This window comes from Papilio machaon, chromosome 1 (assembly GCF_912999745.1).
Source record: "Papilio machaon chromosome 1, ilPapMach1.1, whole genome shotgun sequence".
Taxonomy (NCBI): domain Eukaryota; kingdom Metazoa; phylum Arthropoda; class Insecta; order Lepidoptera; family Papilionidae; genus Papilio; species Papilio machaon.
In genome coordinates, this window is record NC_059986.1 from 7,343,120 (window position 1) to 7,364,900 (window position 21,781).

Genomic DNA, 21,781 nt, shown 5'->3' on the forward strand with positions numbered 1-21,781 from the left:
AAAACTACCACACTCCAACCACTTTAACTAAATCAGAGAGAATAGTTTTTCTTCTATCAGTGGTAGTCAATGTCACTGTCAGTGAGACTTTTATCGCCAGTTTTTGCAACTTGATTTGCTTTAGCAGCAATTACTCGAAGAATCGTGTGTTTGGTTTTGTGATATATTTCAATTAATTATGTCGGTTTCTGTATTCACGAATACGTAACACATTATCCATTCATTGTAATAACTGAGGGTTATTAGTAATGAGTAAAGATGTTTGGCTATAGCAAAGAAGCAGTTAGAGTGAAAGTCAAGGTTTGTATTGTTTCGATTCATAGCATATTATTAAACGATGAATTTTACTGAAATGCTTGCTAAATGAAGGGTCAATCTTGATCTGTAGTGCAGCTTATTTTTCTGTATATGACATTTATTTTTATTCATAGTTTTACGTATCTAATTTTTTATGTCAAACGTATACTTAGAACCTATTGTTTTTGGCAGAAATGTGAAGGGAAACTCCAACCGGAACTAAGAAAATTTTCTGTGGATCCACAGATAACTTCATTAGAAGTTTTACAGAGCATTTTAATTAAAGCATTTGATATTAAGTCTGATTTTACACTGTCATATAGAACCTTGGATGATTATGGACAAGATATTTATTTACCACTTCTTTCTGATTGGGATCTTGATGCAGCTTTTCTCAAGTAAGTAATTGAGTGGTCGTTAATTTTTTAACAAAAATCATTAACATTTTACATTGAATTGAAATAAGCTTGAAATAATTAATTTAATCTGGTTAAAGAAAAGTAAAACTTCATTTCAGTCCAGATTTTTAGATGCACATGTCATCCTAATCATCCTATATATCTTAACTATAAGATTAGGTCAAATTCCTGTCATCTTTTTTTTTAATTAGCTTTTTGTTCAAATTTCTTTAATTTCTGATTGAGTACTTGATACTTTCACCATTGTATCAGTTTATTTACAGAATGCGAGTCATTAGTAATTGTTTTTTTTTTTTTAATAAATAGGGCTCATAATATAGCTCAAAGTCAGAGATCAGAGCCATGTGTTCAACTCAAAGTTGACATGAAACCATTTGCGGAAGCATCGGAAGATTGGGAGCCCCCTAGTATTAGTCCAACATCTATAGCTCCACAACCAAACAAAGAACAACCATCTGTTTGTCCAGCACCACAACAAATTGATAAACAAGAATCACAAACCGGATTTCAAGGATTAATTATGAATCAGGTATTTCTACTATAAATAATACAACATATTAGCTGTAAGTTTCAAAACACTTATTCTCTTAAAAAATGTTTTTTTTAAAATTGGTAAGCCCAATGGGAAACACCCAATATAACACAAACCCAACAGTGTATTATACTTGTTTGTGTTTTTATGAAAACTCTTCCAAGTGGCAACATTGAGTATGTTAAAACCTTACACTCTACATTATTTTTTCTATACCTATTTAAAAAATGATTATTAGATGATAATTTGTAGCAGATTTAGAAGCTTTTACTAGCAAATTATATAATTTGTAATGTAATTAATAGGTAGAAAAAACATTCAACATAGTATCAAGGGCATTGAATTTATATGAGGATCCTAACACACCACCTCGGGCACCTCTGAATGACATTGAGTTCAGGTCATTCCTGGATGCAGTGGGTCAAATAACAAATACTTCAAAGCTACGAGAGGTTATATACTGCGGAGGGATTGAACCAAGCTTGAGGTATTTATTTTATAGCTGTAAATCTGCATTTTGTAAAGAAAGATTATCTCAATATTTGAGAATGTTGAGGTACAGGAAAAAAAGATTACAAAAATGAAAAAGCCATGAGATCAAAACCAACAATATGAACGATTCTACTGCTGATAACAATTTGATGAGCTGAATTACGTTATTTGGATGACTTAGTTTATTAATCTTGCAAATAGTATCAAATGCATAATTGAAGATGAAATATTTAATTTCAGAAAGGTTGTCTGGAAACATATTTTAAATGTGTATCCCGAAGGTATGACTGGGAGGGAAAGGATGGATTATATTAAGAGAAAAGCCAATGAATATTATGCACTTAGAGCTCGGTGGAAAGACTGCATTCAGAGAGGAAAGGTAATATAAAATTATATACATAGCGACTAAAACTTCAATTAACTAATTATGCTGTGCTATAATGAATACAGGTTTTGTATTAATTTTTGAGAGCGTCGGTGACTCAGTGATTAAAAACTTGACTTGTAATCTGCAGGCCCTGGGTTCGAATCCCGCCATGTACTAATGTGTTTTTCGATTTACATATTTACATTTATCGGATGTTCTTACGGAGAAGGAGAACATCGTGATGCATCCTTAAGGTAGGTTCCGAGCCCCTCAGTTTGGACATATAGTGAGCTGATGATGAATTAGTTGTAAATTAACTCTGAAATTTTGAAATAATTCCATAAAAACATATATGTGAACCGATATTATTTATAAGTACACTATGATGATGCATAGCCTGCCATAAATGGCTATAATTTATTTAATTGTTTGAACATGACAATTTTTGTAGGTGGACGCTGACTTAGCTTATGTTACGAGTATGGTGAGGAAAGATGTGTTACGTACAGACAGACATCACAACTTCTATGCCGGCAGTGACGATAATCAAAATATTGCATCACTTTTCAACATTTTGACGACGTAAGTTCTTACTTTACAGATTTTTTAAATTATGTTTCAATCTAATTTTTTGATATTTGTTTAAAAAAATAAGTGTTAGCATTTTGCACAAAAAAAAAACGATAATTATCTATATCTAGATTTGCAGGTAAATGTTGGTACCACTATTTGTCTTACTCAATTAAAAAAAAAACTAGTTTATTGTACATTTTACAGGTACGCATTATATCATCCTACGGTGAGCTACTGTCAAGGTATGTCAGACCTGGCCTCGCCGCTGCTGGTGACTATGGGTGATGAGGCCCACGCCTACATCTGTCTCTGCGCTCTCATGACCAGGCTCTATCCTAACTTTCTCTTAGATGGCGAAGCGATGACCTTGAAATTTAGTCATTTAACTGAATCGTTACAAGTATACGATCCCGATTTCTACAATTACTTAAAATCTCAACAAGCGGACGATCTTTTGTTCTGCTATAGATGGTTACTACTAGAAATGAAAAGAGAATTTGCTTTCGACGACGCTCTCAGAATGCTGGAGGTTCTGTGGGCTTCGTTACCGCAAAAAACGCCGTCATTTGAATTACCTCTCAAAGAAAAGGACTTTAATCCGGAAATAGAAGAAGAAATAAACCCGCCTCCTTTGAGTCCTATGGTCAAAGCTCCTCGAGAAAATGCTTACACCAAAGTTTGTGCGATAAGAAGACAGAGCTCTAGCTTCAGTTTAGCTAATATAAAAGCGCCCAAACTAGTCACGATCAAGCAAACGAATCATAGCTTAGATGAAAACTTCACTCGTAAAGTTTTAAACAACACGTCACTACAACATGCCAAGGAATTTCAAAGTCTAGACGACGCCATACTGCACACTCGGAAACCACAAAATGAACATCTTGAAAGTATTAAAGATGAATGTAAAGAGCAAAGTTTAAGCAAAGACGTAAAATTGACCGTTAACCGAAATATGTCTAGTGTACCTGAACATGTCAAGTGTTCGGACAAACAAAACCCAGGAGTTTCGGATTGGTCGAGCGCTGAGAACTTAGTGAACGGCACCTCACATACAGATGTCAAGGAAACTCCGCTGGGAAGTCAAATAAGATTACTACGTGATAAAATTTCTATTCACAACAACCGGTTCTTTTCATCATTAGATAAACTTGACGACACAACTGTCACGGATGTAAATAAACCTAAGATTAAGATGATAAAAAATTTGAACGAATTTCTAAACTTCGCTACCGGAACTAAACCTGGAAACTTTAAACAAGAAAAGCTTCAACGAACTCAATCCACCATAGATAATACAACTTCCAAAGACTGTCCAAGAATTACTTTAACGAAGACGTCTTTTGATGAGAACGATCTAAAGAGTCACAGAGGCCACAAATCATCTAAACCTTTTCAATTAGATACAAACGACGGGAGCAGCCCTGACGACTCCCAAGAATACTATCCCATGACGACCTCTATGACGAGGGAACTGAGACTGGAGCTGGAACATTTAGATCGTCAGGTCTTCGGATCATCATACGTAAACAGACGAAGTATGATTAGTGACTCTCCCTCTGACTCTACAAGCTCCGAAGAGAGACCAACTAACAACTATACCGAGTTAAAGTCTGAATGCATCACCGCCTTAGAGATACAAACGGAAAATGTTGAAGCATACGAAACAACGAAGAAATCGCCAGTGTTTGAAACTATTAAATCGAACGCAAGGAGTGCAGAGGATATTTATCTATGGGAAAATCCTCTTCATAGAAACACCCCCACGACTCGCACCACCGCCAGCTGTCCGCAGACTCCCGATGAACAAGCGGAATTAGATTTCGATGGAGATACTGGGGAAATTTTCGAAGAACATTCCGGTAAAAAATCAGTGACACCGATACGACTATTGCGAAAGAATCATTCCTTAGAAGCACAGGACGTATGTCGTGACAATAATAAACATTCCGAAGGACATTCCAGCGAGACAGATTCCTCCGAGGGAGACGGTGTCGAGTCCACCAACACTGGTACTCTCAAGGATAGCGATAAAGAAACAACCCCCAATTCTAAATCGCATAAATTCTTCTCCAACATGTCACATGAACTGGAAAATGCGAAAAGAAATTGTGAATCGATTTTGATCGCTAAGCAGTCCAATTTACATAGCGTAGCGTCGACCATTAATAACTTTCAGAAAAAATATGAAGTATTTAAGCCGCCGGTTCAAAAACCGGTCATATATTCTGGAAGCGGGGAGAGTTCTGCGAAGATAAGCATCGGCAACCTGCCGGCCCCGACTGTGTTCGGTGGCGGGAATCCCTTCCTCATGTACCTCTGTCTGACAGTTCTGCTGCAGCACAGGGACTACGTGATGAGGAACCGCATGGATTACAACGAACTGGCGATGCATTTCGACAAGATGGTTCGCAAACACAACGTAAACAGGGTATTGAATCAGGCGCGACAAATGTACGCTATATATTTGAAACAACAAGCGCAAAAGACTGCCGACACTTGATTAGTATTATTATTTTAAGCACCGAGATCTCTTCAATTTGCTCATAAGAACGTAATATTGTAATAATTATAACACCAGTAGAGTATAAGATTACTTATCTACTAATATCTTTAGAATTACCTTCATTAATCAATACTTGCTTACTATATTTTACAGTATTCAACTATGTTATTTCTTGTCTAAAATTATTATTTTAAGATAAACCTCTCTACTAGTTATATATTATAAAAGAATAGGCCCGTCGACAGCCATCTCAAACATAAACATTAATTTGAACAAGGACTAACTCGAGAATTTCTGGTAATAACCACGTCTACGAACCTATTCTGAGTCCTGAAATTGAATTGCGACAGTCGCTTCTTAAACCGCCGTGTATTGGAGATTTACGTAGCCTTGTCTAAGAAAGGCCTTATTCTATTTAAAGAAAAACTAAGATAACAATGTTTGTATAGCCAGTAGAAACGCACCCTTATACATGACAAATTTTAACTTCAGTTCATACCCCCAAAGATTATAATTGTGATATTACCTGCATTTTTTATTTACAATTTTAATTATATATAATTTATTTAAAAAAAGTAACATGTACAATATAATTATAGCACAATCCTAAGTAATATTACGAAATCATTTGAATATTATTTTTAAACGATGCTTATATTGTTATATTTAATTGTAAAGTATTATTTATTAAATCTAGATAATCATTATACTCTTCAAGAATAAAAAAAAAATTGAAAATAAATAATATAAGCTTGCGAGGCTTTACAGTTAATATTTAAGCCAGCGCGTATCTTTTCAAACTAGTTCCATATAAAATAGTACCTTTGTAAATAAATGAATTAACACAAATGTTTGTTTTTTATCTTGAAAAAAAGCTATCATGTTGAAATTTCTAGAATAATGTGTATTACATTATGTATTGTAGTTTGAATTTGACAGCTATTTAATTTCTTCAGAAAATTAGGAAGGTAGAACAAAAAAAACAAAGTTTATTTGGGATGATGTATTTCCACAAATACTATTAATTTAATAGATCTCAAACCTCGACCAACTAAAACTTAAACAAACTTAACATCAAATCTATCTTATATATATTACAGTACCGTATCACATTACTTCACAATTTTAACTCGAAATAAGATACTAGAATTTTGTAGTTAACATATACAACGCTATAAACAATAACGCGACTAAAGTTGTTGAACATAAGCGAATAATTTAAATATATGGATATATTATTGTGTTATTTACTTCCTCCTGTTGCCACCGGAGCCAGACAGGATCATAGCAATGCGCATGAAGATGTTCAGAACGTCCAAGTACACTGAAATGGCCCTGTTCATAGGAAAAAAAATATTAGTTTAGAATTACAAAGCCAATCAGAGATAAAAAATCACTACCAATGATAAATACTTTACTTACGAGTTTATTGGGTCATAAGGCTGGAATCCGTACATAGGATGAGTCTCGGCGCGCTTGATTATAGCCTGCGTGTCGTACAGCAGGAAGCCGCTGAACAGTATCAAGCCACCGTACAGGCTGAGCGAATATAACCCTGAGGCAATACCATAAAATAAGAAAATAACCTATTTGTAACTAGCTAAAATTAACATATTTTTGCTCCACAAACAAATATAAGAACTAATATTTAGATTACAAAAATATAACTTCCATAAATATTAAAATACTATCACATTTTTATGTTCAATTCAAAATTACTAGAGCTTTTAAAGATAACAAATTAATTTGTATTCATATTACCTGCTCCGAGTGCAGTAGTGGGTGGCAGGAACATGCTACCGAGCGAGGCAGCGAACACGGCGCCCAGACCCATCGCGAGCGGCGCACGCATGTTCAGAAACTCACCAGACGGCGCGCACAGAGCAATAGTACTCAGACCTCCAACCACACCAGCTGTGTACCTAGGTTCATAATAAGCATTCATGTAGTATACAAAAGTAAATACAAAAAAATCTAATTCAAATAAAACAAGTATAAAAACATTGTCATGCACCTGCACCTATGTGTGAAGAAATTCAAATATGTGTGTGAAGTCAACCAATGGAAACTGAGCTAGCATGGTTGACTAAGGCCTAGTCAGCTCTCACCTGTGGTAGCCTTGAGCCCCTCGGTAGGGACATGTCTGAGCTGATGACGACAATGCATAAAAATATTTGTTGTTATACTTACATAGCAGCACGGGTCAGTATAGGGCCACCAAGGAAGCACATTGGTGCTATTACTGCACCCATAATACCGGTGTGCACAATCCAGGCTAGCTGCTTGGGTCCAAATCCTGGCTTGTACTCCATGCCACGTACCACCATTCCAGACCCAATCATAAGGCCAAGTGTGATTATGATAGACTGAAACATACATATTTTTCAGTTTATAAAATTTTGCATTTTTATGTGAAACCAAAGTATTTTTAGAAAAATAATGTAGTACATACCATCCATCCATTACGTGCCACTAAATTAAGTAATGCCGGGGTTCTAAACACTGTGATAGCACTACCAGCAGTCAAAACTAGAGAGCCAGCAATATAACCATATGTTGTCTTGATGCGATCTTTCACATATTGCGGCCAGAGACTAAAAAATTAAACATATCAAGTTATTGTTAAGTAAGTGGAGGGAAAATCAAACATTCTGGCGGCTTGAAACATTGCACAAGTTGCTGCGCAGAACTAGCACTGATAGCATAGCTGATGAACCACCAAAAGTATTTATGTAATTATAATATTAATTCTATATGACTTCTCACAAATTTAATTATCTTATTTTTTATTATTGTTGATTTAATTTACAATATATTTTCAATATCAATTTAGTTACTTTTTTGGTTGAAATATACATTATTGACGGTCGAGTTGGCGATTGTAGCTTTTATGGCGAACACAATTATATCTAAGGACTTACTATCCAAAGTTAAAAGTTGCGGAGACTGGTAGTTTTTAATAAATAAAATCGTACTTAGGTTAGTTATTTTCACTACTTTTGACGTAACTTTGACAGTTTTATTTTATAAGTGGTCAAAGGTTTGTATTTTATACAGCCATAAGTCATGTATGCTACTAAAATAAATTAAAAAAAAAATAACAAAAAAAAACATATGAAATAGGCAGAATTTGATTTGATTGAGAAAGAAATTTGCAACGTCTCCGGCGCTATGGGATGAGCAGCCCCTCCGCCCTAGCGTAACAAGGCGCGGGTGCCTATACTCGCCTCGCTCCCCCTCCGCGCCTCCGGCTTTTCATAAACACTCTAGGGGTAGGGCAGAAAGTACCACGTGGTGTCGGGGTTGACTGATTCGGTTCTGTGACTCATATCCAACCTTACAATACAAATTTACAAAGAATTTAATACCACAATGACGCCACGCAACTGAAAAACCGTTAATAGATAATGCCAAAGAGTATGTAAACATTTCGCTAGTATACTATGAAATGGTTACATACTCTTTGCTACTTCGTAGTTTTGCGTTCCGTGTCTTCAAAATTATGAAATAATTAAACAATGTCAATGTCAGATTTTTATTATTTTTAATCAATTTAAGATACATTTCGCAATAAAAATTAAAATAAATAATACGTTTGGTTTAAAAAACTTTAATCGAATTAAATAGAGTATTTTTTTTAATTTATTTTGGTAGCATACATAACTTACGGCTGTATAAAATAAAAACCTTTGACCACTTATAAAATAAAACTGTGAAAGTTACATCAAAAGTAGTGAAAATAACTAACCTAAGTACGATTTTATTTAATAAAAACTCCTCTCTCCGCAACTTTAAACTCTGGATAGTAAGTCCTTAGATATAATTGTGTTCCCCATAAAAGCTACAATCGCCAACTCGACCGTCAATAATGTATATTTTATCCACTTTTTTTAACATAAAGTCTAAAGGTGCCATTCAGATCAGTAATATTTTAAATATCTCTAACGAGGTGTAAATAACCTACAACTTTATCTAATAGTTATGCAAACAAATATCAATCAAAAAAATCAGTACATTTGGACATTGTTAGAAAACATTGACTCACTGTGACTCCTGCAATGTGCCAGGTTTGACTCCAGATCCATAGTAGCAAAGAGCAACAATACCCACGGCTGAGGCACCCGCCAGTGCACCTTTACCTAAGCTGAATGCTGCAAAGTGAAACTTGATTAACACTTTCCATGCCACTATGATTCTTTCATATGAAAGTACTCTTCTGTGTTGAATAATACAGAAATTGTATTATGGTAGAGCATAATTATTGATTTTTAATATACTTTATACCTACTGCCAAATTGAAAAACAGTTTAAAGTAATGCATAGTTGACAAAACTTGAACTTGGATTATAAGCCCCTAGAATCTTATAGCTTTTTAAAATTACGTCATACAATTAATAAGCGATAAAAGGAACAAAATAAGTTATATATGGATCATACCATTAGGGCCAGCTGGTGCCATCAACCTTTCCCATAGGGTTGGTTGTGATCTAGTGCTAACACGGGTACGGGTATCACGTGCGTAATTCCTAATGACATAATTTTTTGGAACAAACTTAGTTGGTATCGGAGTTCTTAATGTTTGTTGTACATTTATTGTCGAACGAAGAACGCACATTCGGGACAGCATGATGCAACTGAAAGAAATAACGTTACAATATATATAAACGACTTTTCTTTATTCCCGTAAAAATATGTTCAATAACCGTAGAAACAACAGAAAAACAATACTTTTCCACAAATAAGTTTGTTTTACTCTCACTTACATATTTCGATTTTCACCAGATTACGAAATGCAAAGTTCACCGGTTAATGTAAAAATACTGCTGCCTATCTTGCCAGAGGACGTAATAGATGTTAAACTGCGCAAATTTAATTTCGGTGCAACAGAATTCGATACTGTTCTATTATATTCTTGTTGTTCTGGAAAATATTTTTTTTTATTTGATTAAAAATGTAGTCTTCTATACTCTATGATTGGATTTAAGTGCAGGCATAGACAAATTGTTAAATGTTTTAAAAAATAAAAACCAAATTCTGGGGTATTTAAACAGATGATGCCGGAAATCGGAAAATCGAGTTTCAATACAACTGCAATATTCAAGAACGTAAAGAAGACAGTTTATGAAATAATAAAAATCAAAATTCATAGATTGAAAGGTAAAGTTTTTAGGAAAAATTGGTTGTGGACTGCATATTTTTTTGACAGATTTGCGTAATTTATGGTTTATGTCATTGTCAATGTCAATTGTCATAACACCGATTCACGTGGGGTTGTTTCCCATGCGGTATTAAATTATTAAACAATACTGTTAAATACATTATACAGCTAGGAAGCGAAAACGAGAGATACAGCTTCAAAAGACCAAGCTTTTTTGGTTTTACTAAAAAAATGAAAATGAAGAAATCCAAAAAACCACCACAAAAATCTGAAGAGCCCCATGATGATTTAGGTAACATTTATTTAACATTTGTATTTATTAATTTCAATTATTGTCTTAGATATAAGCTTAACTTAAATTATTTCATTATTAATCGTTTCAGATTCAGAAGAAGAATTATCCCCAGAGGAGCACAAAAAATCTTTAGAGAAATTGAAAAAGATTGATCCTGATTTTTACAATTTTCTTGAAGAAAACGATGAGAATTTGTTGAACTTCGGTGAAGATTCTGATGATAATGGCTCTGAAGGTGAAGAAGATGAAGAGAAAGTACATGAGCCAGGTCCTCTCAAAGGTGATAGTGATGAGAGTGATTTTGAGGTAGTTATAATTTTCATAAATTTCAAACAATCTTTTAATCCTTATCCTTGTATGACCCAATAATTTGTCTAAGGTTTATAATAAAATAATATCTTAGAATTCAATAGAACAATAAACTATATTATTTTTTTTAGGATGAGGATGCAAAACCAGCTGTAGGGAAAGTGAACCTTAAATTAGTTAGTCAGTGGCAAGCAGAACTGCAGAGTGAAGGAAAAATAAAGCTTCCCACATTGACTACTGTGATAAAAGCATTTAATGCAGCCATGTTGAGAGTGGCAGGTGATGAAAGTTCACAGGGAGAGTTCAAAGTTGAAGGTAGGAAATTCATTTACAATTGTAGTAATAAGCAGCTAAGATATTATCACCATCATCATCATCAGCCTGTGTCAGTCCACTGCTGGCCATGATGACACACTGACAGTTTATTTGTGCTTGTTTCAATATAATTAGTGAGATTTAAAATATTTAAAGAAGTTATTTGAATTAGATAATTGTTTCAAATTTTTGATTTGTGATATTTCATTTACAATTTAAATAACTTTTTTCTTTTTAGGGTCTTCTGTATTCAATGCAGTCATACAAATGTGTGTTTTATATTTACCTGGTGCTATCAAGAAATACCTAGGTATGGAGCAATCTGGAAAAGATCCACAGAAGTGTAAACACTTCATAAAGATCAAGGGCCCATTAATGTCATATCTAAAAGATGTATTGAAACTTCTGAGTGGAGTTACATCTGAGAATATTTTGACAGTGCTTCTCAAGCACTTGCATCAAATGTCTGTATATGTTGCATGCTTCAGTCGTATATCTAAACAATCTTTAAAAAAACTTATAACTTTGTGGAGCACTGGTGAAGAGACTGTGAGGGTGTTATCATTTTTGTGCATTCTACGAATAACGAGAAATCAGCAAACAGCTCTACTGGATTTAGTACTAAAAGCGATGTATATGACTTATGTAAAAAATTCTAAATTTGTAAGTCCATCAACCTGGCCCGGAATAAACTTTATGCGAAGGTCTCTAGTGGAAATGTTTTCTTTGGATTTGAATGCTGCATATCAACATGTGTTCCTCTACATAAGGCAGCTGGCAATACATCTCAGAAATGCAATTGTAGTACAGAAAATAGAGAACAGACAAGCGGTTTACAACTGGCAATATATAAACTCTCTACATCTATGGGCTGATTTGATAGCGGCAACATCTAATAAACCTCAACTCCAACCATTACTGTATCCTTTAGTGATGGTTATTACAAACACAATAAAGTTAGTCCCAACGCACCAGTACTATCCACTTAGATTTCATTGTGTTGAAATCTTAATAAATCTTTCTAAGGAATCTAATACATTTATTCCTGTCCTGCCATTCTTAGTTGAGGTAAGTTAATATTCATTCAGTTCATTTATTTGTATTAAGGGTAATCTTTAAATAATATTACACTTAACATACTATTTTTAATTTTTTTAGGTGCTAACAACATATGACTTCAACAAAAAACACAAGAAAGTTTCAATGAAACCTTTAGATTTTTCTTGTATCTTGAGATTGGCAAAGTCTCAATTGTCCGAGAATGGTTTTAAAGACTCAGTTATTGAGAGGGTGTATGCACTTTTATTGGAATACACGGCAAATGAATCGCACAACATTGCTTTCCCTGATATTAGCTTACTTGCAGTTTTACAGGTAATTCCTAATTTTGATATTTTTGTCAAAATTGATCAAGATAAAAATCCTTTGCATTTTATACTTCTGGTCCTTTCACATTTATATAGGATCCCAAATAACATAAGATCTGTTTAGTTCTGGAATCTCTTTTTCACAATCTTTTTTTTTTTAATTTTTGCAAAATTATGTTTTGCATTTTTAACTTTGGGTCTTCTCGTTTCGTTGCAAAAATCTAAATCGGATGTAATTAATGCCATAACCAATTTAATGTGTATTTGTATTCTTTTCGTTTTATTTATAAAAAAATGTATTTAATTTTCTGTGTTCAGATAAAGCAGTTTTTAAAGACATGTAATGTGTCAAATTATACAAAGAAAATGCGACAGTTGATGGAAAAAATTGAAGAAAACTCCCGATTTATTGATCGCGAACGTTCGAAAATCAGTTTCGCCTTAAACGACGAAAAGATGGTGACCGCCTGGGAATCTAATATTAAAGCAAAAGGAACTCCATTGTACACCTTCTTTGAGAATTGGTCAAAAATCAATAAAATTCAGAAACGTAAGAAGGTCTCTAAGAATGATGAAACAGGTGTCGAACTGCCAATGATAAAGAGACCCAAAATACTTGATAGTGATGAATTAAAAACAAACAAAGACAAAGACACTGGCCCTATGGAGTTATTCCCATCTGACAGTGAGGATGACACTGCCAACTTTAAAGTGTCAGATGAAGAAAATGAAACAAGACCTAAAGAAAAGAAATTAAAGAAAAAGAAGAAAAACAAAAATAAAACAAAGTCTTCTAAAGAGTCTGTACAAGAAGAAGACATAGTAGACAAAGAGGATGTTGTTCAAGATTTTAGTGTCAGTGATTGGTAATAAAACACGTTTTTGACATGATTTATTGGTTTTTATTTGAATAAATTACAAAAAAATCATAACCTTATGGATTTAAACATTTAAGGTACGCCTTGTAGGAAGAAAGTCCACTGAACTTTTGGTTCGCTCGGCTCATGGGTCTCTATGGTGAGACATCCAGTAGGAACTTCGTCATCTGGTGTTTGAATAAGGTAAACTGGCATATATAACTCCTGTCAAATACAACAAGTAAAAAATAAGTACTCGCTGATAAAAGGCGTCATGTTCACCAATAAAAGCTAAATATGACATGGGTAGTGTATTTTTAGCGGACTTCAAAAAGAAGGAGGTTATCAATCCGACTCATTTTTTTATATGTGATTAATTCTGTCGCGTACTTTAATATTCACATCTGCAATAATCAAAATTATTACTGACTAGCTATTGCCCGCGGCTACGTCCGCGCGGATAAAAAAATCGTTATAAGCCTATGTGTTCTTCCAGACTATGTTCTACATCTGTGCCAAATTTCATCAAGATCAGTTGAGCCGTTTTGGAGATACCTTGAAACAAACATCCATTCATCCATCTAAACATTCGCATTTATAATATTTGTAAGACATGTTAACTATGTTACTAAAATAAAAGTGAAAGAGGGAACAGCGAGATGTGATAATTAGATGGGAACTTTTTTCATGAAATCAAAAATATAAAGTAAGAAATGTAAAATTACCACAGGTGGGCACAGTTAATCGAAAAGTTAACTTCGTTAATCGTTAATTCGTTAATTAAAAAATTAACTTCGTTAATCGTTAAAGCGTTAAATTCTCGAAAATTTAACGCAAGTTAAAGTTAATCGTTAACAGTTAACCATACCAAAATTATACATACTAATGTCACACTTATTGTGGCGACACTTGTTTGAAATACGAGTAAAAAAAATGTGAGCCGTCATGGGACGCCTGGCAGATGTGAAACATCGTATGTGTACAAGTAATATCCATAAAATATTAAATATTATCATCATCAACTTGCCCTTATCCCTATGGAGGGTCGGCACAGTATGTACTACTCCTCCATACATCTCTATCAGCCGTCATATCTGAATTTACCGCCTTCTTACGCATATCCTCTTTCACACAATCCTTCCATACTTTCTTTGGTCTTCCTCTACCTTTATAGCCATCCACATTCAATCTCATTACTTTTTTGTTTATATGATTATCATCCCTCTGCATAACATGTCCAAACCACGCTAACCTTCTGCTCCTCAATTTCTCGATAACTGGCGCTACTTTCAAACTTCCTCTGATATGCACATTCTTAACTTTATCTTTTCTTGTACACCACACATCCATCTTATCAAATATTATAATTAAATAAATAAAAAAAAATAAAAAAAATGTGTGTCGTCATGGGACGGTGTGGTTATATGTGGTTAAATATTATAATTAATTAAATAAATATATAAATAAATAATAATAATAATTTATGTATGTATAGTGTGTAATTTAGGTATTATATATATGTATTTATCGTAAATACGTAATTTTTTGGCAACTGTATTAAAATAGTTGTTCAGTACACGTGCGGAACCATCATTGCAACTTGTACCGACTGTCAACCCTCGCTTTCGGCTGCGCCTCGAGTCGGGTAGACAATTGTCGGAACTCCTTGCAATGATAGGCTTTCCACACTCGTAATGAATTAAACTATTTCGAACTTATTTTGATCTTGTCCTGTTGGTCCCTTCTTTTCCGGATGCTCTGATGCATCACACTTGCACGCGAATTTCACATATATCAACTTGTTCGTTCACCATTAGAGTCGCCGACAGTCGCCCAAAATAGTTGAACTTACGAGCGTGGCGTGGCGCGTAATTTTAACAAAATGACAGCACGTCTCCAAGTATCTAATGTAACGATTAACGGACTTAATTAACGGAAGTTGAGTTTAACGGAAGTTAACAAAAGCGTTAACACTTTTTGAAGTTAACTTAAAAGTTAATCCGTTAAGCAAAATGTTAACTTCGTTAATTAACGATTAACGGATTAACGAGTTAATGCCCAGCTCTGAAAATTACCTTCTTTGGTTTCACAGTTTCGTATACTGATTTTAAATAAAATTCTTCTTGATCGACACTAAATTTGAAAGTTCTCGTGTCCATAAAGACGTTTTTGAACGTAATTGTCGTGAAATCACCTCTTTTCACCAAGTACGGCCCTTGAGGTTTCGGTTTCGTGCCAATACCTTTTATATTGTACCTGCGATATTTTAAAGTAGCTATAATTTACTAGCTTTAGCATAATAAAATAATGTTTAATTACAGTTTTTTATTGAATTTATCTTTTAGCTAATACTTGTTGAAAACTTTTTGTACCCTGGAATATTTTCTCAAATATCTGTGACGGTATTATTTTGCAATTTTTCTTTTATCACATAGGATGCGATATCCCGTACACTCATCATGTTCGACATGTCGTATAATGTATGGGATGTTAATAAATCATAATCTACTTACACAAATTCCCCTGCAGTAGGTGAGTTCAAAGAAACCCTGCAATCTTGGCAGCCAATTTCAATTGGCTCGAACCAAGCCTGGACTTTACCTTTCTCAAAGGGACCAAGTGCGTATTTTTCATCAATTATAATCGAAGGATGGGAAACCTAAAATGCAAAGTCTTAAATCAGGTGTCATAATAATTTGAACCTAATATTCTTATGACACTTAGGAGAAAAATACGAATCGAATTAAGATCTCGATCCTTAAAATTCGTCGAGCCCTTTATCTTAAAGGAAGTCACTAAGGATCGATCTTATATTGTTTTCGGAAGAATAATGAAAGTGGTCAGTCGACAGTGATTATTGATGATTTAGTATTATATCAGTAACTATTGTTTCCCTACCGTAATATTAAACTCCGTTTTGAGATCTGTCTTATTCTGCACCCTTAACCTAAGAGGGACGGAGGATCCAATTGACGTCGTAAATTCTAAATTCTTTTCCTTAGCTGGCAAACATATTAGCGTCACTTTGTACATATAAGCGCCGACTAGTGGGTTAAAAACTTGTAGGTATTCCTCCGTTTCACCCACCACAAGTGGAGCGTACGTCAAAGTTATAGGCGCCTAGAAGAGTGGTAAACAATAATCAGACTATAGGGTATCTTAAAAAAATGAGATCAGTTGAGTCAATTCAATAGTTAAGAATACGAAGTACGAAAAGGTTGTCTTAACTTGAATTAGTTGAGTTTAGGCTAACTGTTAGGGGCTAAGACACATTTCTAGTCGTTGCCTCACTCTAGTTAGTTAAAATTAAAAATACTCACATGAGCGAACTAATATTAATGCGAAATAAATGATTAAAAGCGTGTAAATGAATAGAAACACTTACTTTAGAATTCCTGTTAATCTTAATCACTTCACAGCTATCTAAATTTTCACAATGAATGTTGAACTCAGCCTCTGTACTAAGAGGGTTGAAGATCGACAGCTCTTTCTGCACAGACTCCCGCGCGCGAGACTCAAATATCATGGTTCCCTTGATTCCACTAGGTATCACTGTTATTGTAATGTTATAGAATTGATATTCGCGTGTTTCTTCGTTTGTAAATGTAACCTACCAATACAAAGTTTAATGTAAATTCGCAATTTTCGATTAGTTTATAAAAACACGCATTTGCAATTTGCATCACATTAAAAAATTAGTTGTAAAGAAGTTATCCAATTAAATTTATTAATATAGTCTTAGAAAAATGTGTAAGCCGTAAGAGATAGTCTATAGACTAACACCATAGCAGTTTTTTTTAAACAAGCTAGCGGCCACCTGATTTAGCTGAAATAGATTCGACCGCTGCCAAGCATCTATTAGAAGTTAAAACTTTGCAGATGAGCTGTCTACCTTTATTAGATAGAGAAGGAAACTTGCAGGCTATAAGTAAAAATTTAAATAGAGAAGTGAAATCAGAAGTACATAGTACCTTTGCCTCCATTTCGCATTGTTCATAACAAACAAAGGACCAGCGGCAGATCGCCGTCGCCTCGCCCCACACCTTGATGGTGTCCGGATGTTTTATCTCATAGTAGCCCTCGTACTTATCCGGAAAAATCTTTACAATTTCCGACGTAACAATGTACGATTCGGGAAACTAAAATAGAAAAGTTTCTTTGGATTTAAATAACACATGATTGGGTTAAAAATCAATACTACGAGTACTACGAGATCAAAATTCTTCTGAACCGTTTTATTACTCTTAAAACAATGGGTAAATATCAACTTACCTCTGTAATATTATAAACTAACAATTCTTCAGTATGCACATCCTTTTCCTTGACAATAAGTGATAGATTCCCGTTGGGGTTCGGATGTGTGGCGATACCGATGAGATTGATAAAGAGAGCGCTTTCTCCAAGAGGTGAGTACAAAACTTGACCCTGAAGAATTAATACGTAAAAAGGATTTGGTATAAATTGCAAAGTTTCGTAATTAATTTCATTTACAGAGTGATTTTACTAAATTAAAAAATAAAACATGTATCGATATAGACAAACAAGATAATTTGAAATTAAAAAATATCATCACCATTCACCTCATGTTTCCCGAAATATTTGGGCTTGAAGTAAATAGGTATATCGAATGTCGTGTTAGCTTCAACATTAAACTCTTTAAGCGTGGTAAATGCATCCCCTGTCACTTCCGACAACACCAGCCACATTTCATCCGTTCTAAGCAACAAAAATATAAACATTTTAAATGTTAAAGCTTATCAATGTATTGAAAATATATTTTACATAGGAATTATTTAATCGACTTAAACTCGGGGTCTAGCGCGAAAAATAAAATTAAATTTGTCGCCAGGCGCAAAGTGCAACAACAAATCTCATACAAGTTTCGACAAAATTTGTCGATGTCGTTACGAATATTTTCTCGTACATCTTTGGGCTAGGTCTCTGCTGTCCGTTCCATTAACTACCGTATATGTATATACATAAGTCTGTCATTTGATTTGTAGCGTTCTTCAAAATGTAAAAGGGCCAAAGAGTTTATTCATTTTAATATTATATATGTAATAGTTAGGCCATTAATAAATGATGCATCAACAATGCTAATGTATACATACGGGTTAGTGACCACAAGATGTTCAGTCTGTATTTCTCTGACGGGACATTCCATGATGATAGTCTTATTCTGCACGGCTCCGGCGTCAATGCACGTCGCGTACAGAGCTAGCTCTAAAGGCTTGTAATTTTCAATGTTGCAACTAGCCTATACATTTTATAAAGATTAAATTAATATTGAAACTAGAACTAGCTTGACTACTTAGAAAGAGGACTAAAATTAGGCCTCCGGCACCACGCTTATCAGACTATACGCGGAATTACTTCCACTTCACGTCAGTCTTCTGTGTGGTCGTGGTATTTCACCGGACGAGCTGGCCAAATTCGTCCAACAGATGTTGTTGTTGCTGGCGTCTACCATCGGTTTATTGAACGGATCGGTTTATTGAAATGTTAAAAGCCTTAAATCATTGATTAATCTGTTTTTTACATTAAGTTCGTTAACAAATTAAGCCAAAAATAATTTAGTAAGTGTAGATAATATAATTAATTTCAAAATCTTACCCAAACTTTAATAAACGGATTATTGTTTGCCGGCCTGAAGGTAACAGTGAAGGTAACATCAGTGCGCGCGGCGATGTTACCTTCTATGGGAGATATCGTGAATTCGGCTGTTTTCAGTGGCTGCCACCAGAACCTTATATTATAATAGGTTTTATTATTCAATTCATAAACTTACAAACTTACCCTCATAATGGTCCATACAATTCTTTTGAACTTAATTGTGCAAAACTTACACTTAAAATGTATCAAATTAACGGTTGGGATTCAATTTTTCACTTTCTAAACTTTATAATTTGTAAATAGGTGGCGATCTTAGTCCACTCCGATTTGTAAAAATTTACATATTTTTGTCTTCTTTTCAAACCATGTATAATATACCGTAAAATATTGATTACTTTAGTTTCAAATACTAAAAAACTAAACTAAAATAAACCTAAAGAACAAATTAAAATTTCACTACATCTAACCGAGCGCTAAAATCTCCTTTATTCTGTAACATGACTTTCAATATTTTGCAGCCTCGTTTACGAACGCGGCCGAATTGTAAAGAGTTCTGACTGAGGCAAAGGCTCATGCCCGTCGCACTGCCGCTCAGTTGTACCAAAGGACGTTCGAAATGAAACACTTTCATCATTAACTGGAAACAAATAATATAAAAAAAATAGTGATTCCTATCTAGGTCATAAAAAACCTTTATTACTATTAAATGTAGTCTCTAGTAGGAAAAAACAAACTCAAAACAACTCAAAAATTATAACTTAAATATTGAAGAAAGTGAAGTAATGGATAAGAAATAAAATAAATTAATACCTGAACGTTCAATTTAGTCATAATCCCAACAGGCTTGAATTGTATCTTCAAAGGAACCTTATGGTAAGGTTGTATGGTGCATTTATTTGGTATAACTTTTAATGATGAGAGTGCATTCTGGATATCTAAAGCTATTTGCTCTTGAATTTTATCCTCCTTGTAAGCTTTTAGCATTTCATCCCTGTGACCATACATGAAATATCAAAAAATATTATTTTATATATATGTATCTAATCTGGACAGGACTGGGCATTATTAATATTTTCGATACTGGATTAACAAAATTGTCAAGATGTCAAATTAACGAAAAAAAAATTCCCAAACCTATCATGGCCAGGATCGCTTCCTTGAACACTGGCTCTGAATCCTAAACAAATGCTTGTCGCCTCAGACTTAGTCGTATCGTCGACTAAAGCGTACGTGTCTTTAAAAGAGAAGCTCGCATCTATCGGCACTTTACTATGATTCATTACTTCTATTTGACGCACTATCTTATCACCAACTTTAACAGGGCCCAAGTCAAAGCTTTTCTGACAGCCATCGTATAAATCAAACAGCAACGGTACGCCTGAATCATCAAAGAAACAATTTGAAAATGATAAATAATATAAGTATTTCTTTTAAGACACCAAAAAAAATTTTTTCGGTCTACCTTCTCCTCTAATGGTAACAATTTCTTCACATAACGTATTCACCCAGAATTGTAATTTGAATTCATACACTTTGACTTCTTTGGGACGGAAGTAAATAGATATTTTCATACGTCCTCTAGGCTCTACCGCGTACTCTTTGTTATACTGCACGTACAGCTCCGGTAAGTTTGCAAAGTTTAGGTCAATGCTGTAAGAAAATTTAAGTACTAGTAGAAATTATGTTTTAAATAAACACAATTGATATATAACGAATAGCCAAGTATGTATATTATATTCGCAGTGGGTGGTTGATTAAGGCTTAGTCACCCCTAACTTAGGGTAGGCTCAAAGACCTCGATGAATATAATGAGCAGACGACGAACATGTTTAAGTCAATTAATTAATATCATACGTTAAAGGTACTTCATCAGAATTTTCAAAAGCAATATTTTTCTTATACGTAGTCTCCGGGGCATTTACTATACATTTTCCAAAATCAAATTCCATACACGAAAAATGATATTTAGGCTTTTCAATTTCCGCATGAAGATAAATTTCGTATTCTGGACCGTCTACTATCTAAAAAATTAAGAAAAATCTCATCTAAAATTCAAATAACATTTCAAATCAACGAACGTGCACTTTAAATTCAACAAACAAGTGCAAAAATAATCTTATATATATAAAAGAAAGTCGTGTTAGTTACACTATTTATAACTCAAGATCGGTCGAACTGATTTAGCTGAAAATTGATAGGGGGGGTAGCTTAGAACTAGGAGACGGACATAGGAACTTTTTTATCTTGTGTGCATTTTTTTTATTCCGGGTAAAAGCTAATTACAAATATAAAAGAATAGTATTGTACCTACATACTTATGATAACGAAAGGTGTCAAAGACTTACAGACAATGTAACAGGGAAAGCATGCACAGGCACTTGTTTAAGATTAAAATGCAGAATGCACTCGACTTGGTTCCCGGGCGTGACGTGACCGATGCTCGGTTCTATGTCAACTTTCAAATACTTCTTGACCGGCGTACTGGAGTAATGCCACTCGAAGAAAAATGTCGCGGAACCATCGTTTTTTATCACGAACGGAACTGTTCTTTCATAGGTTGATGCAGTCTAGTTATTAATACAGTTATAAAGTTAAAGAACATATTGAGAATATAGAAGTAACGAACAGGAAGAAAGAAATTAATGGAAAGCAATGATCACTATCTTGGCCTTGGTTGAACCGTT

General features: G+C 34.2%; 4 protein-coding genes across 4 annotated transcripts in view; 2 read left to right on the top strand and 2 right to left on the bottom strand.

Annotated features, from left to right (window-relative positions):
- The first annotated feature begins 100 nt into the window (after window positions 1-100).
- On the top strand, window positions 101-5,252 carry LOC106720058. The gene is made up of 7 exons (XM_014514623.2): window positions 101-300; window positions 490-695; window positions 1,023-1,245; window positions 1,554-1,735; window positions 1,981-2,119; window positions 2,559-2,689; window positions 2,885-5,252. Exons 1-7 carry the CDS (start codon window positions 259-261, stop codon window positions 5,178-5,180), a joined length of 3,219 nt encoding a protein of 1,072 aa, XP_014370109.2. The 5' UTR covers window positions 101-258; the 3' UTR covers window positions 5,181-5,252.
- Window positions 5,253-6,173: 921 nt separating this feature from the next.
- LOC106719855 (growth hormone-inducible transmembrane protein) lies at window positions 6,174-10,131 on the bottom strand. The gene is made up of 8 exons (XM_014514316.2): window positions 9,947-10,131; window positions 9,621-9,817; window positions 9,229-9,334; window positions 7,636-7,777; window positions 7,374-7,549; window positions 6,945-7,105; window positions 6,606-6,738; window positions 6,174-6,518 (listed from the first exon to the last, which is right to left on the bottom strand). The coding sequence occupies exons 2-8, from the start codon at window positions 9,808-9,810 to the stop codon at window positions 6,431-6,433; spliced, it is 996 nt and encodes a 331-aa protein (XP_014369802.1). The 5' UTR covers window positions 9,811-9,817; window positions 9,947-10,131; the 3' UTR covers window positions 6,174-6,430.
- A 297-nt stretch (window positions 10,132-10,428) lies between these two features.
- Window positions 10,429-13,497, top strand: LOC106719975 (nucleolar complex protein 2 homolog). The gene is made up of 6 exons (XM_014514471.2): window positions 10,429-10,633; window positions 10,725-10,942; window positions 11,077-11,260; window positions 11,499-12,328; window positions 12,419-12,634; window positions 12,946-13,497. The coding sequence occupies exons 1-6, from the start codon at window positions 10,573-10,575 to the stop codon at window positions 13,495-13,497; spliced, it is 2,061 nt and encodes a 686-aa protein (XP_014369957.2). The 5' UTR covers window positions 10,429-10,572.
- Window positions 13,498-13,577: 80 nt separating this feature from the next.
- Window positions 13,578-21,781, bottom strand: part of LOC106719775 (hydrocephalus-inducing protein homolog) — a 31,394-nt gene continuing 23,190 nt past the window's right edge. The window contains 16 exon segments of the mRNA XM_045680146.1: window positions 13,578-13,709; window positions 15,560-15,740; window positions 15,998-16,143; window positions 16,383-16,604; window positions 16,870-17,094; window positions 17,456-17,623; window positions 17,757-17,909; window positions 18,065-18,200; window positions 18,596-18,741; window positions 19,098-19,230; window positions 19,565-19,734; window positions 19,908-20,088; window positions 20,232-20,475; window positions 20,560-20,747; window positions 20,952-21,118; window positions 21,443-21,664. Coding sequence (XP_045536102.1) covers window positions 13,578-13,709; window positions 15,560-15,740; window positions 15,998-16,143; window positions 16,383-16,604; window positions 16,870-17,094; window positions 17,456-17,623; window positions 17,757-17,909; window positions 18,065-18,200; window positions 18,596-18,741; window positions 19,098-19,230; window positions 19,565-19,734; window positions 19,908-20,088; window positions 20,232-20,475; window positions 20,560-20,747; window positions 20,952-21,118; window positions 21,443-21,664 — 2,814 coding nt within the window.